General features: G+C 41.0%; 2 protein-coding genes across 2 annotated transcripts; both read right to left on the reverse strand.

The window, feature by feature from the left end:
• Positions 1-247: 247 nt before the first annotated feature.
• On the reverse strand, positions 248-5,925 carry LOC124031311 (potassium voltage-gated channel subfamily C member 2-like). The gene is made up of 3 exons (XM_046342393.1): positions 5,158-5,925; positions 2,040-2,916; positions 248-1,939 (listed from the first exon to the last, which is right to left on the reverse strand). The coding sequence occupies exons 1-2, from the start codon at positions 5,746-5,748 to the stop codon at positions 2,071-2,073; spliced, it is 1,437 nt and encodes a 478-aa protein (XP_046198349.1). The 5' UTR covers positions 5,749-5,925; the 3' UTR covers positions 248-1,939; positions 2,040-2,070.
• An 867-nt stretch (positions 5,926-6,792) lies between these two features.
• Positions 6,793-11,378, reverse strand: LOC124016937 (tripartite motif-containing protein 65-like). The gene is made up of 4 exons (XM_046332276.1): positions 10,842-11,378; positions 10,546-10,641; positions 10,064-10,300; positions 6,793-6,873 (listed from the first exon to the last, which is right to left on the reverse strand). Exons 1-4 carry the CDS (start codon positions 11,376-11,378, stop codon positions 6,793-6,795), a joined length of 951 nt encoding a protein of 316 aa, XP_046188232.1.
• Positions 11,379-13,414: the final 2,036 nt, after the last annotated feature.

Below are 13,414 nucleotides of genomic sequence, written 5' to 3' on the forward strand. Positions count from 1 at the left end.
CCTGGGAGGGCATAGGCCCACCCATTTGGCAACCAGGTCCAGCCAATCAGAATATTTTTTAGTTTCAGAATATCGTCTCAGACAATCCCGCAGGTGAAGAAGCCAATGTTGAGGTCCTGGGCTGGCGTGGTTATTCCTGCAGTGGACATTCCGGCAGTCAGCATGCCAATTTAATGCTCCCTCAAAACATTTGTGGCATTGTGTTGTGTGACAAAACTGCACATTTTAGAGTGGCCAATTATTGTCCCCAACCCATGTAATGATCATGCTGTTTAATCAGTTTCTTGATATGCCACACCTGTCAGGTGAATGGATTATCTTGGCAAAGGAGAAATGCTCACTACACGGATGAACTGTGAACAAATTTGTTTACAAAATCTGAGAGGAAGAAGCTTTTGTGCTCATGGAAAATGTCTGGGCTCTTTCATTTCAGCTCATGAAACATGGGACCAACACCTCATATGTTGTGTTTATATTTTTGTTCAGTTTAAATTACTTGACTGAAACTTGAATATGATTGAAAACTCTACATGTCAGCAAAAGTATTGTATTTGGTTCAAAACATTCTCTAAGACCTAAACCTCAAATGGAGTTGTGCATAAAGGGTGTGACCATTGAGCAAGTTGAGGAAGCTGAACTCCTAGGTAACATTCAATGGTCAATTATCATGGTCAAGTCATTTTGACAAAGTTGTGAAGATGGGGAGGGTTATGTCTGGTATAAAAGTTGCATAATCAGATAAGATACAGCTCAGACACCCATAAAACATACCACCAGGGGTCTCTTCACAGTCCCCATGTCCAAAACAATTCACGGAAATGCACAGTATTATACAGAGCCATGATCGCATGGAACTCCCGTCCATCTCCAATTACTCAAGCAAACAGCAAAATTACATAAAACAAATGGATAAAACAACATCTCATGGCACAATAGTGACTGTGAAATGACACACATACAAACACATTCCCACACAATCTATCACACTCTAACACAAACAATCTATACACACATTATTCTTTAAATGTGTTGTTTGTACAATTAGTGTAGAGAACATTAAGAACCCCTGGTCTTTCCATGACCAGGTGAATACAGGTGATAGCTATGATCACTTATTGATGTAATTTGTTAAATCCACTTTAATCAGTGTATATAAGGTTAGAGAAGGATTTTTAAGCCTTGAGATAATTGAGACATAGATTGTGTATGTGTGCCATTCAGAGGGTGAATGGGCAAGACAAAACATTTAAGTGCCTTTGAATGGGTATGGTGCCAGGGGCAGCGGTTTGTGTCAAGAACTGCAACGCTGCTGGGTTTTTTACACTCAGTTTCTCAACTGTGAATAAACAGTTTCCCGTGTGTATCAAGAATGATCCACCACCCAATGGCCATCCAGCCAACTTGACACAACTGTGGGAAGCATTGAAGTTAACATGGGCCAGCTTCCCTGTGGAACACTTCCGACACCTTTCCCCGACAAAGTCCACGCCGCCAACGAATTGAGGCTGTTCTGAGGGCAAAAGGGGGTGCAACTCAATGTTAGGAAGGTGTTCTTGATGTTTGGAATACTAACTGTATATTGTATCATTTTACATTTGTGTGACTGTTCTTATCTACCAGTACATCAGTGTTTTGTTACTTGCTGTGTTTTATGTTTTTGTGTGGACCCCAGGAAAAATAGCTGCTGCTTCTGCAAAAGCTAATGGTGATCCGAATAAACCAATAATACATACTACCTTGAATGCACACAAACAAATATTGTTTGTCCTTTACCCATGCAATGGTCTATAAAGATATTAAAATGTAAAATGTTCTAATGTTATTGATGGTATAACATAGCTATAATGTCCCAATCCGGTGTAATGGTACAATCTGGATCCAGTCTCTACATCCAGGGTCTCATAGCCAGACTAACGCCAGACTAACGCCGGGATTCACTCTAAGAGGGAAAGAGAGAGAAAAGTTGATCTTGTTTTCTAAGCAACAAAAATAGGGATATTAATATAATCAAAAATGAATATACAAATATTATAAAATACCTGAACAAGAGCGCTCCCCTGATAACAGGCATCATTCTACCTGCTCCCCACTTGTGGATGGCTGGCTAAGCATTCCAGACAGTGGCAGGTGTTGCCTCTTCTTCTTCTTTGGGAGCTTTTGTTGGGCCATGGCCAGGGAGTAGTACAGGCGGAAGTTATTGACTATGACTGGGACAGGCATGGCGATGGTCAGAATACCTGCCAGAGCACACAGGGCTCCAATTACCATGCCGGAACAGGTCTCCGGGTACATGTCCCCATAGCCCAGGGTTGTCATGGTAACCACCGCCCACCAGAAGCCTAAGGGGATGTTCTTAAAATTGGTGTGCGCAGACAAAGTTGGGTCTTCAGGGTCACCATGTACTCGCTCTGCGTAGAATTCCAGGGTGCTGAAAATTAACATTCCAATTCCAAAGAAGACAGCAAGGAGGCAGAACTCTTGAACGCTGGCCTTTAGTGTGTAGACTAACACACGCACTCCCACCATGTGGCGCATCAGCTTAAAGATCCTTAGGATCCTCACAAAGTTCAGCACACGCAGGAAGCCCAGGGCATTCCCACCCAGCCCCACATCCAGGAAGAAGGGCAGGATGGCCACAAAGTCAATGATGTTTAGTATGTTCTTCACAAACACCAGTATGTTGGAGCAGCAGGTGAAACGGACCAGGAACTCAAATATGAACCACACCACACAGACACCCTCCACCACAGTCAGAGTAGGTTCGGTCACTATCTCATAGTACGTCACCTCTTCTGTGTGGTTCCCATTATTGACCAGCTCTGTGCGTTGCTCTAACGTGTGGAAGCTCTCATGTGTCTCCAGACAGAAAGCTGTGATGGAAAGGAGGACGAAGAAGAGGGAAACAAACGCAATGACCTGCAAATGACAAGAAGGGTTATCATATGACTCTGAGTGGATCATCTCATAATGATTAAAGACACAAACAACACACTGATTTATTTGTCTTCTAGGTTTGATTGGCGTGTTGGACATACATTGTATCAAAAAGGCTATTGGTTGGTGAGATGAGGCTGTTGTCTCCTGAACTGACTCAATCCCATGGTTGCTGTTTCATATGGAGCCACAGTACCTTCATTTGAGTGACATGAGCTAATGAGAGTTACATTACTGAACCATTCAAGGGACTCTGAGGGTGAATCTCAATTGCATTTTTTAATTCCACACATCTTCTCTCCCCATCTCCTTCTCAAAGCACATTGGAGCAGAACATCTGAAGTTCCTGCACACTAATATTCTCTGTTTTAAGGAGGAAAGGAAAACATATGTAAGAAGAACATAGAATTGAGATTCACCCTGAAGCTTCAATTCTGGTGAAGCTGCTTTTATTATTACAGTCCTAGCCTATGGAACAGCCGACAAGAGAATCTGAGTGTAGTAGAAACAGTGGATTTTTTGTTTTATTTTTGCACACCCCAGGTGTGCCTTTACTTATTTTTTACATTTGGTTTATGCTACTACCTTTTCTGGTAGTTGTTTTTTTGCCCTTTTTGTCTGTGATTACTTTTATTTCTATCTTATTATTGTTTGTTTTAAATTGCATTTGTGAAGTGCATGGCATAAAGATATGGATATGGCTGATTCTGTTGCAAAACTTTTCCTAAACGGAAGCAACCAAAACGGGGCGTGATCTCCCTGAATTTGTTCAATAAAAACTATTGTTTGGCAAATGATTACACACCAGGTGTAGCCCACAAATCTTATGTTGTACACAAAGGGCATGGTTGACATGTTCCAACTATTTATTGGATTCCATGCCTCAGTAGGCTATTAAGCATATGCACATTTTCATGTTATTTTTTCAGGAGGGGAATTAGGCACATACAGGTACATACATACATACATACATACATACATACATACATACATACATACATACATACATACATACATACATACATACATACATACATACATACATACATACATACATACATACATACATACATACATACATACATACATACATACATACATACATACATACATACATACATACATACATACATACATACATACATACATACATATACATGCACGCACGCACGCACACACACACACACACACACACACACACACACACACACACACACACACACACACACACACACACACACACACACACACACACACACACACACACACACACACACACACACACACACACACACACACACACATACATTTTTTGCCCCAAGGCATAACTCAAGTGGGGAGTTACATACAGCTATTTAGGCAGCATATCAAACACAAGCAGGACACAGACATATAGTCTAATTAGCAATTTAGTGTTATTTTTTTAAATCATAGTTGTAAACATTGGCTAAACAGGAGGCGGACAGGCAGCCAAAGTAGTAGTGTTCTATTTCAGCAACTCTGGCAAATGGCAACGAAATGGCAGCAACTACGAAGATTGGCCTACAGCATCCCACAAAACACAGATTGTTTTTACTCCAAAGCAACATGTATGGACTGCGTCCTGCTTGTGCAACTGCAATATCCATTACAGCAGACAGAGAAGGTTGTAGCCTTCATAAAGGCCTTGAATATTCGTTCAAATCACTGCGGGATTCTTATTTCAGCTGCTCCGAATATGAGGTAGTGACATAGACTACATTAACAAAGCAAAAAATGTGTACGCAAATTAACACATGCACAGAAGGTGATCTGGATGTACAGGTTTGAGAATTACGTTTCCAGAGGGGCAGAGCACGGGCACAAACTCAGTATTCATAACCACAGCCTTTAAAGAGGTGTGGTTCATCAGATGTGCTTGAGGCTTTCAGAGCTGCTTCCACGTGCATCTCCAAGCCAGTGCAAGTGTTTATTGTTCTTCAAAATGAGTGACTCTGTTTCACTGCTGTGATCCGTATCTATGCCTGCTGCCTGCTCTGCACAGTCATTAGAGCTGTTTGGTTTATGGAAAAGCCATATGGTTTATAACTGCAGTAAACAGAGCCTGCCTGCTACCACACCACCTTCTCCACAGCTTGGTAGGAATGTCCAGAGGGAATTACCCAGCCTCACACTGACGAGCCTGATTCAGTCCCTATCAAAACTACATTTTTTCTAAATTGGGAGAGAATAAAGAATACAAACCTTGGCAGCCTTAGACGAGAATGGGTCGTCAAATAAAGCCCATATTTTTGCTTTCCACCTTTTGCAGCGGCTCTGAGAATTAGCTGGGTTGTCCTCAACATCGAATGACTCTGAAAAGTCTTCATTGTGGTGCTCTTTTGAGTCAGATGGCCCGAACGCTGCAAGGGCCACTTCGGCATCCCTATGTTGGCAGAATGTTATCCAGCAACAAGGTTCCACGTCCGCCTTGTCGACCTCCCAAAAAGCCAACTCCTCTTCAAAAAGGGGACCGCAGACATCTGTTGGACAGTGAAGCTTACCGGTTCTGTAATAATTCAGAACATTGGAGAAAACACCTGGATGTCTGTCGAAGAAGAATTCAAGGTCACCACTTGGGTCATGATCCATCAGTTTAGCCAAACGTGTACCAGGCAAGCTCTTCAGAGTGCTCATGTAAGTTTCATGACGCATGCCACCAACGTTGATCACAACCTTTTTCATGACATCCCCTTTTGTGTCCCAGTCTTCCCTTAGATATGTTTTCAATGGAGTCCTGTCGAGGCCATGGGCTGAAGTATGGCCCTGAGAGGACAAATACGTTGAGCTGATCATGACCTGGAGGGGAGAGAATTGCACGTCCAGGAATGTTGTTTAGCCTACGGTCCTCGTCTGCGCCAACATTTTTGAAGAGATTTAAAATGTTTCTCAGGCCCAGGGGTAAAGAAAAACAGCATTACGGCAGGCTATAATCTCTCTCCTTTGGTAGTTAAGTTTGGGAAGAAATAATGATCTTTCCTTCCTATTTATTTCCTCAGAGCCTATTACAGTGTAGTCCCGCCCTCTAGGCAGCCCCCTTTCTGCATTCCAAAGTTTTTGTCCACTTCTGTTAGTTAGGGAAACCTGGTCTCTAAGCATTTCGTATTATTCCTTAAGTAAATCTGAGATACTCCATTTAGTATGTTATGTTACAGTTTGTATGGTATGTATTAATTTGTGGATGTCCAACACCCATTTCATATGATATATTACAAATTAAAAAGGTGTATTATGTTACGAATTGGTAAAACGTACAATATGTTCCCGAATTTGCAAAACATGATATGTCGCAAATTCCAACTAGCTGGCTAGGGTTAACTAGCTGGCTAGAGTTAACTAGCTGGCTAGGGTTATGTTTAGGAGTTAGGTTAGAGGGTTACGTCAGGAGAAGAGATCCGTTATGAGATTTGAACTCACAACCTTTGAGTTGCTAGACGTTCGTGTTATACCCCCACCCTGACCAACCACCCTACTTTTGTTTTTGTTTAAGTAACCATTTGTCTTATATAGCCATACCAAACGTAACATATCATCCTGAGTGCATCGGATTTACATTTAGTAGGTTATGTCTAGTCTATAAGACCAGGCTGGTTAGGGGTACGGCTTCATTTCTTTACATCTTAAAGTTTATATCAATATATGTCAAAATAGGTAAAACATCCAAACATAAATCTCTGGAAAAGAACAACCTTACAATATGTGAGACACTTTTAAGACAGTTTCTCCATCAGTGAACAACTGCTGTCACTGTCACCTTTACTATAAGGATGAACTAATAAGTCATTCATTGAAGTGCAAATGGTTCACAAACTCTTCACATTCTTTGAACCTCAACATTGGCTAAAAGCGTAAAGCAGTATCTATTGGGCTAATGACCTCGTCTCGTGTCCTCCTGCTGTATAAGGGACATGACACTGCCCTCTAGTGTGTTTCCAAGAGAAATAGTCAGAGAAAGAATGACATAAAAGTTGTATAATAACCAACACTTTTGCTCTTTATTCGCTGCTTTTATATGTATATTTATAAAACTGTTTATAAAAAAAGATATTACACATGTAAAGAGGGTAACCATGGAAACATTTAGAGGTTTACAATCTATTTAGACAATAAGATTCCCCCAAACCTAACAGCAATCTAAAACCTTTCAAATGTTCTCCGGGATGTACAGTGCATTCGGGATGTATTCAGACCCCTTCACTATTTCAACGTTTTGTTATGTTACAGCCTTATTCTATAGTGGATTAAATGTTTTTTTCCCTCATCAATCTACACACAATACCCCATAATGACAAAACAAAAACAGTTTTGAATTTTCATGCATGAATTTTCCGAATGCATAGCTTTATTTTAAACTTCTATCCACAGCCTACTCTTCCTGGGTGTTTTGTTCTCTATCTCATTTCTCCTTCACCCAATCCAGATAGCTGATGTTCTGAAAGAGCTGAAAAATCTGGACCCCAACAAATCAGCCGGGCTAGACCCTCACTTTCTAAAATTATCCGCCAAAATATGTCCTATTACTAGCCTTTTCAACCTCTCTTATATATCGTCTGAGATCCCCAAAGATTGGAAAGCTGCCGCAGTCATCCCCCTCTTCAAAGGAGGACCCAAACTGCTACAGACCTATATCTATCCTACCCTGCCTTTCTAAGGTCTTCGAAAGCCAAGTTAACAAACAGATCACCGACCGTTTCGAATCCTACTGTACCTTCTTCGCTATGCAATCTGGTTTCCGAGCTGGTCATGGGTGCACCTCAGCCACGCTCAAGGCCCTAAACGTTATCATAACCTCCATCGATAAGAGACAATACGGTGCAGCTTTATTAATTGACCTGGCCAAGGCTTTCGACTCTGTCAATCACCACATTCTTATCGGCAGACTCAACAGCCTTGGTTTCTGAAATGACTGCCTTGCCTGGTTCATCAACTACTTCTCTGATAGAGTTCAGTGTGTCAAATCGGAGGGCCTGTTGTCCGGACCTCTGACAGTCTCTATGGGGGTGCCACAGGGTTGAATTCTCGGACCGACTCTTTTATTAGTATAAATCAATGATGTCGCTCTTGCTGCTGGTGATTCTCTGATCCACCTCGACGCAGACGACACCATTCTGTATATTTCTGCCCCTTCGTTGGACACTAACCTCCAGACGAGCTTCAATGTCATACAACTCTCCGTCCCTGGTCTCCAACTGCTCTTAAATGCAAGTAAAACTAAATGTATGCTCTTCAACCGATCGCTGCCCACACCTGCCCACCCATCCAGCAACACTACTTTGGACAGTTCTGACTTACAATATGTGGACAACTACAAATACCTACGTGTCTGGTTAGACTGTAAACTCTCCTTCCAGACTCACATTAAGCATCTTCAATCCAAAATTAAATCTAGAATCGGCTTCCTATTTCGCAACAAAGCATCCATCACTCATGCTGCCAAACATACCTTCGTAAAACTGACTATCCTACCGATCCTTGACTTTGGCGATGTCATTTACAAAATAAACTCCAATACTCTACTCAGAAAATTGGATGCAGTCTATCACACTGCCATCTGTTTTGTCACCAAAGCTCCATATACTACCCACCACTGCGACCTGTATGCTCTCGTTGGCTGGCCTTCGCTTCATATTCGTTGCCAATCCCACTGGCTCCAGGTCATCTATAAGTCTTTGCTAGGTAAAGCCCCGCCTTATCTCAGCTCACTGGTCACCATAGCAGCACCCACCCATAGCACGCACTCCAGCAGGTATATTTCACTGGTCACCCCCAAAGCCTCTCCTCTCCAAAGCCTATTCCTACTTTGGCCACCTTTTCTTACAGTTTTCTACTGCCAATGACTGTAACGAACTGCAGAAATATCACTGAAGCTGGAGACTCATATCTCCCTCACTAACTTTAAGCACCAGCTGTCAGAGCAGCTCACAGATCACTTCACCTGTACATAGCCCATCCTTAAATAGCCCATCCAACTACCTCATCCCCATACTGTTATTTATTTTTCTCCTTTGCACCCCAGTATCTCTACTTGCACATGTGTCTTCTGCATATCTATCACTCCAGTGTTTAATTGTTATATTGTAATCATTTTGCCACTATGGCCTATTTATTGCCTTACCTCCCTTATCCTACCTCATTTGCACACTGTATATAGACTTTTTCTATTGTATTATTGACTGTATGTTTGTTTATTCCATGTGTAACTCTGTGTTGTTGTTGTTTGTGACGCACTGCTTTGCTTTATCTTGTCCAGGTCGCAGTTGTAAATGAGAACTTGTTCTCAACTAGCCTACCTGGTTAAATAAAGGTGAAATAAAATCAAATCTAAAATAATTAAGCCAGTGGCTAAGATGAAACTGTCCAAGCATTAGATATCCTTTAAATGTTGATATTTGGTTGTTGTCAACCAAACACAATTCAATATGACTTTTTTAATACAGTAAATAGCCTAATGTTAAGGCTATCTTACAAACTAATGTAACAGGATGTATTTATCCTTAAAATGAGTAACACATCCATGGCCACATTTTGAGGTTAGGGTACTGTAACTATCAATATTTTCTTCCGTAATCATAGAAAGCATGCTAGAATAATCTGTGCAGAATCTCGAGCACCATTGGACACTTGAACTATGTACTTTTAATGCAACCTCAACTGCAATCCAGGTCATTTGGTTGTGTTATTTGATTATGCAGAGTTATTAAGTTGTTGTGTAAATACAAAATATCTGACATTGTATCCCATTTGAATTTTGTTGTGCTTTAAATGGTTGGAAGCGCAGTGATAACACATTTAGATGGCAACTAAACCATAAATAAAAAATGTTTTTTCCATTCGAATTTGATTGTGCTTTTAGATGGTTGAAAGCATAGTGATAACACATTGGTAATTAAACAAACTTCTCGCTGTCTTTTTGAGTGGGTTGAAGGTTGAAATCTCATTGATCAACGTCTCAATCAAACATTACCCAAATGTCCATGTTGAAATGATGTGGTGACGTCAATTCAATGTCAATTCCACATTGGTTTAATATAATTTCATTGAAATTAAGTGGACACATTGATTCAACCAGTGTGTGTACAGTGGGTACAGCCTGTGATGACACTAACCATACCTGGAGGAAGTGGATATCATCATCTGTCTGTGACAGCTCCTCCAGCTCAGTGTCTTTCTTCTTCAGCTCAGCAATGTCTGTCTCCAGGTTACACAGGGAGCTCTCAGCCTGAGCCACTACAGCTGTCTCCTGGGCCCTGATCAGCTCTCTGACTGTGGTGGAGTAGTGCCTCTGGAGGGAGTCAATCAGCCCAGCGAGGACGCCCTCGCAGTGCTCTTCAGCAGCCCTACTACCTTCCTGTTACACATACAGTTAGAGGCAATTTATGTTCGTTTTTTTCAGAACCTTTGACTTTTTCATTTTTAAAGATATAGGCCATATAAAGCTGATTCTAACACATTTCAGTGGTCCCCCTGGGCAACTGGGGCAATGTACACCCATAAGGTAGGAAGGAGACATAGACATTGCCATTAGTTGGTTTAGTCCTGAGAGCATCGTAAATAACTATTTTCACTTCCTTCTCTGACCTACTATATATCCACCTTAATCCTCTGTATGCTCTCTGTCAGGTCCTTCTGCTCCTTTTCTCTCTTTTTGATCATTCTTTTTGATTCCTTCTTAAGGTCCTGGAGCTGTTTCTGTGGAAGGAAAATACATCTACAGATTAAATATTTAAAAGGTTAAAACCAAAAAGGATCTCATAAATCCTGGAACGCACAAGGGAATTAAGTGATATTTACTTACTAATTTGAATTGAATCAATAAGCGATCAAATGTACATTATAAACAAAACCCTTGGGATACTTGCAGCAACAGATTTAAATTTATAGGTCAGTACCTGTTTCCTGCTCCATCCCTCATTCACGAACAAAGTGGAGTGTGCTTTGTGCTCAACCAGGGCGCACAGAAGGCAGATGCATTGATCATCATCGCAGCAGTAAACCTCCAGCAGTCTGTCATGTGTGGGACATACTCTGCTCTTCAGTGCCTCTGAGACTGTAGGGGTTTGGGGACTCTTCATGGGTCTGGCCTTTTCCTGAGTCTGACTGGATGATGGCCCTGCCTGATGGCAGGCTGCAGCAAGTCTGTGCTTACCTACGGAACCCGCATTATTTCTACACCTGGACTTCTCCATGGCTTCCACCATTTCAGCCAGAGCAATGTTCTTGATCAGGTTAGGCCTCGGGTGAAAGGTATATTGGCATTCAGGGCAGCTGCAGAAACGATCATGCTTTTCTTCATTGTCCCAGAAGTCCTTGATGCAGAGACTGCAGAAGGTGTGCCCACATGGAATAGCAGCAGGAGTCCTGAGCACCTCCTGACAGAGTGGACAGCTGAGGTGGTCCTTCCTGACTGATACACCAGACACTGCCATATCTGAGAACAAACTGATACCACTGACTGGAACAAGTTTAATTTCCGCCAGAAAGACAAGAGTTTCGATTCTGTAAAGTGAGGTGGCACTCCTTGTCATTTCTTGGTATGTTAGTGAGAGCTGAGGGGAAGTGGTTGAATCAGAGAGATGCTGAGGGATACAACATGTAGAAAATAGTTCTGACATTGAGAGCTCTTTCCTAACAATGCAGTGATAATAATAATAATAATATAGTTAATAGAATAAAACCAGTATTTAAATAAACACTGCGGGTGGTCTTAAGACACGCCTCCAACATCAGTCAAACGCTGATCTTCCACCGGTTCCATGAAATTGTGCCAGATGGCAATTACAGAGGTGGCCGATGTACCCAGTGTAACTTTACGGACAAATGTTCAATCAGCCTGTTATGGGCAAGGTCATCAAGATTAAGGGCATCATTACGTATTCCACAAAAAAAATTATGTATCTGATCAAGTGTATTTGTGGTCTATGATAAGCTATGTTGGACCAACGAAACGAGCTCTGAAAACAGGGATAGCAGAACACAGGTGAAATAGTGGTCCTTCTGTAGCTCAGTTGGTAGAGCATGGCGCTTGTAACGCCAGGGTAGTGGGTTCGATTCCCGGGACCACCCATACGTAGAATGTATGCACACATGACTGTAAGTCGCTTTGGATAAAAGCGTCTGCTAAATGGCATATATTATTATTATTATTATATTATATCAAGACTATTGACCAGATATTCCAACAGTTTCCAACATAATATTTTTACTGTTGCCTAGGTTTTAACTTGAACCCATTTGTATGTGTATAATCCTTTATGACCATATGTACCTCTGATTAATTATGATAGATTGTGCACCAAAGTGAATTGAATTGTTTCCACACCCACCATGTGTAATGTGCGTAATGGTCATGTCAGGTGAAATGTGTATATCTCGGCCTTCTTGTTCTTTACTTGAGAGCTCATTCCCAACAATGCAGTGATAGTAATATATATAGTATAATAAAAACAATATACAAAAAAACACATAACTACGAATTGAGTAAAAGAAACACGAGTATGCAAGTACAGTGCATTACATGAGTATTCAGACCTTTTACTCAGTACTTTGTGGAAGCACCTTTGGCAGCGATTACAACCTGGAGTCTTCTTGGTTATGATGCTACAAGCTTGGCACATCTGTATTTGGGGAGTTTCTCCCATTCTTCTCTGCAGATCCTCTCAAGCTCTGTCAGGTTGGATGGGGAGCATCGCTGCACAGTTCTTTTCAGATCTCTCCAGTTGTGGCGATTATAGCATGTACATCTTTGTGGGGCAAACTCCCCCCCAAAATGTTATATGCATGCCAGAAAAGCGCCTACACAAAACTTAACAATGAATTAATTGCACTATAACGGTGACAAATGGTGTCCACAAGCTGTTAGGGCCTGGTTGGAAAAGCACCCAACTGTCATACTTGAGTGAAAGTAAAGATATCTTAAAAGGAAATGACTCCAGTAAAAGTGAGTCACCCAGTAAAATACTACTTGAGTAAAAATCTTAAAGTATTTGGTTTAAATATACTTAAGTATCAAAAGTAAATGTAATTGTTAAAATGCACTTAAGTATCAAAAGTAAAAGTATAAATCATTTCAAATTCCTTATATTAAACTAACCAGATGGCACAATCTGTTTTTAACATTAATTTACGGATAGCTAGGGGCACACCAACACTCAGACATCATTCAGAAATAAAGCATTTGTGTTTAGTGAGTCTGCCAGATCAGAGGAAGTAGAGATGACTAGGCATGTTCTCTTGATAATTGGTGAATTAGACAATTTCTCTCCTACTAAGTATTCAAAATGTAACAAGTACTTTTGGGTGTCAGGGATAATGTGGTCTGGAGTAAAAATGGAGTAAAAAGTGCATCATTTTCTTTAGGGATGTAGAGAAGTAAAAAAAATGTTTTGTCAAAACTATAAATAGTAAAGTAATGTACAAATACCCCCCCAAAACTACTTAAGTAGTACTTTAAAGTATTTTACTT

This window comes from Oncorhynchus gorbuscha, linkage group LG03, assembly GCF_021184085.1.
Source record: "Oncorhynchus gorbuscha isolate QuinsamMale2020 ecotype Even-year linkage group LG03, OgorEven_v1.0, whole genome shotgun sequence".
NCBI classification, from domain to species: Eukaryota; Metazoa; Chordata; class Actinopteri; order Salmoniformes; family Salmonidae; genus Oncorhynchus; species Oncorhynchus gorbuscha.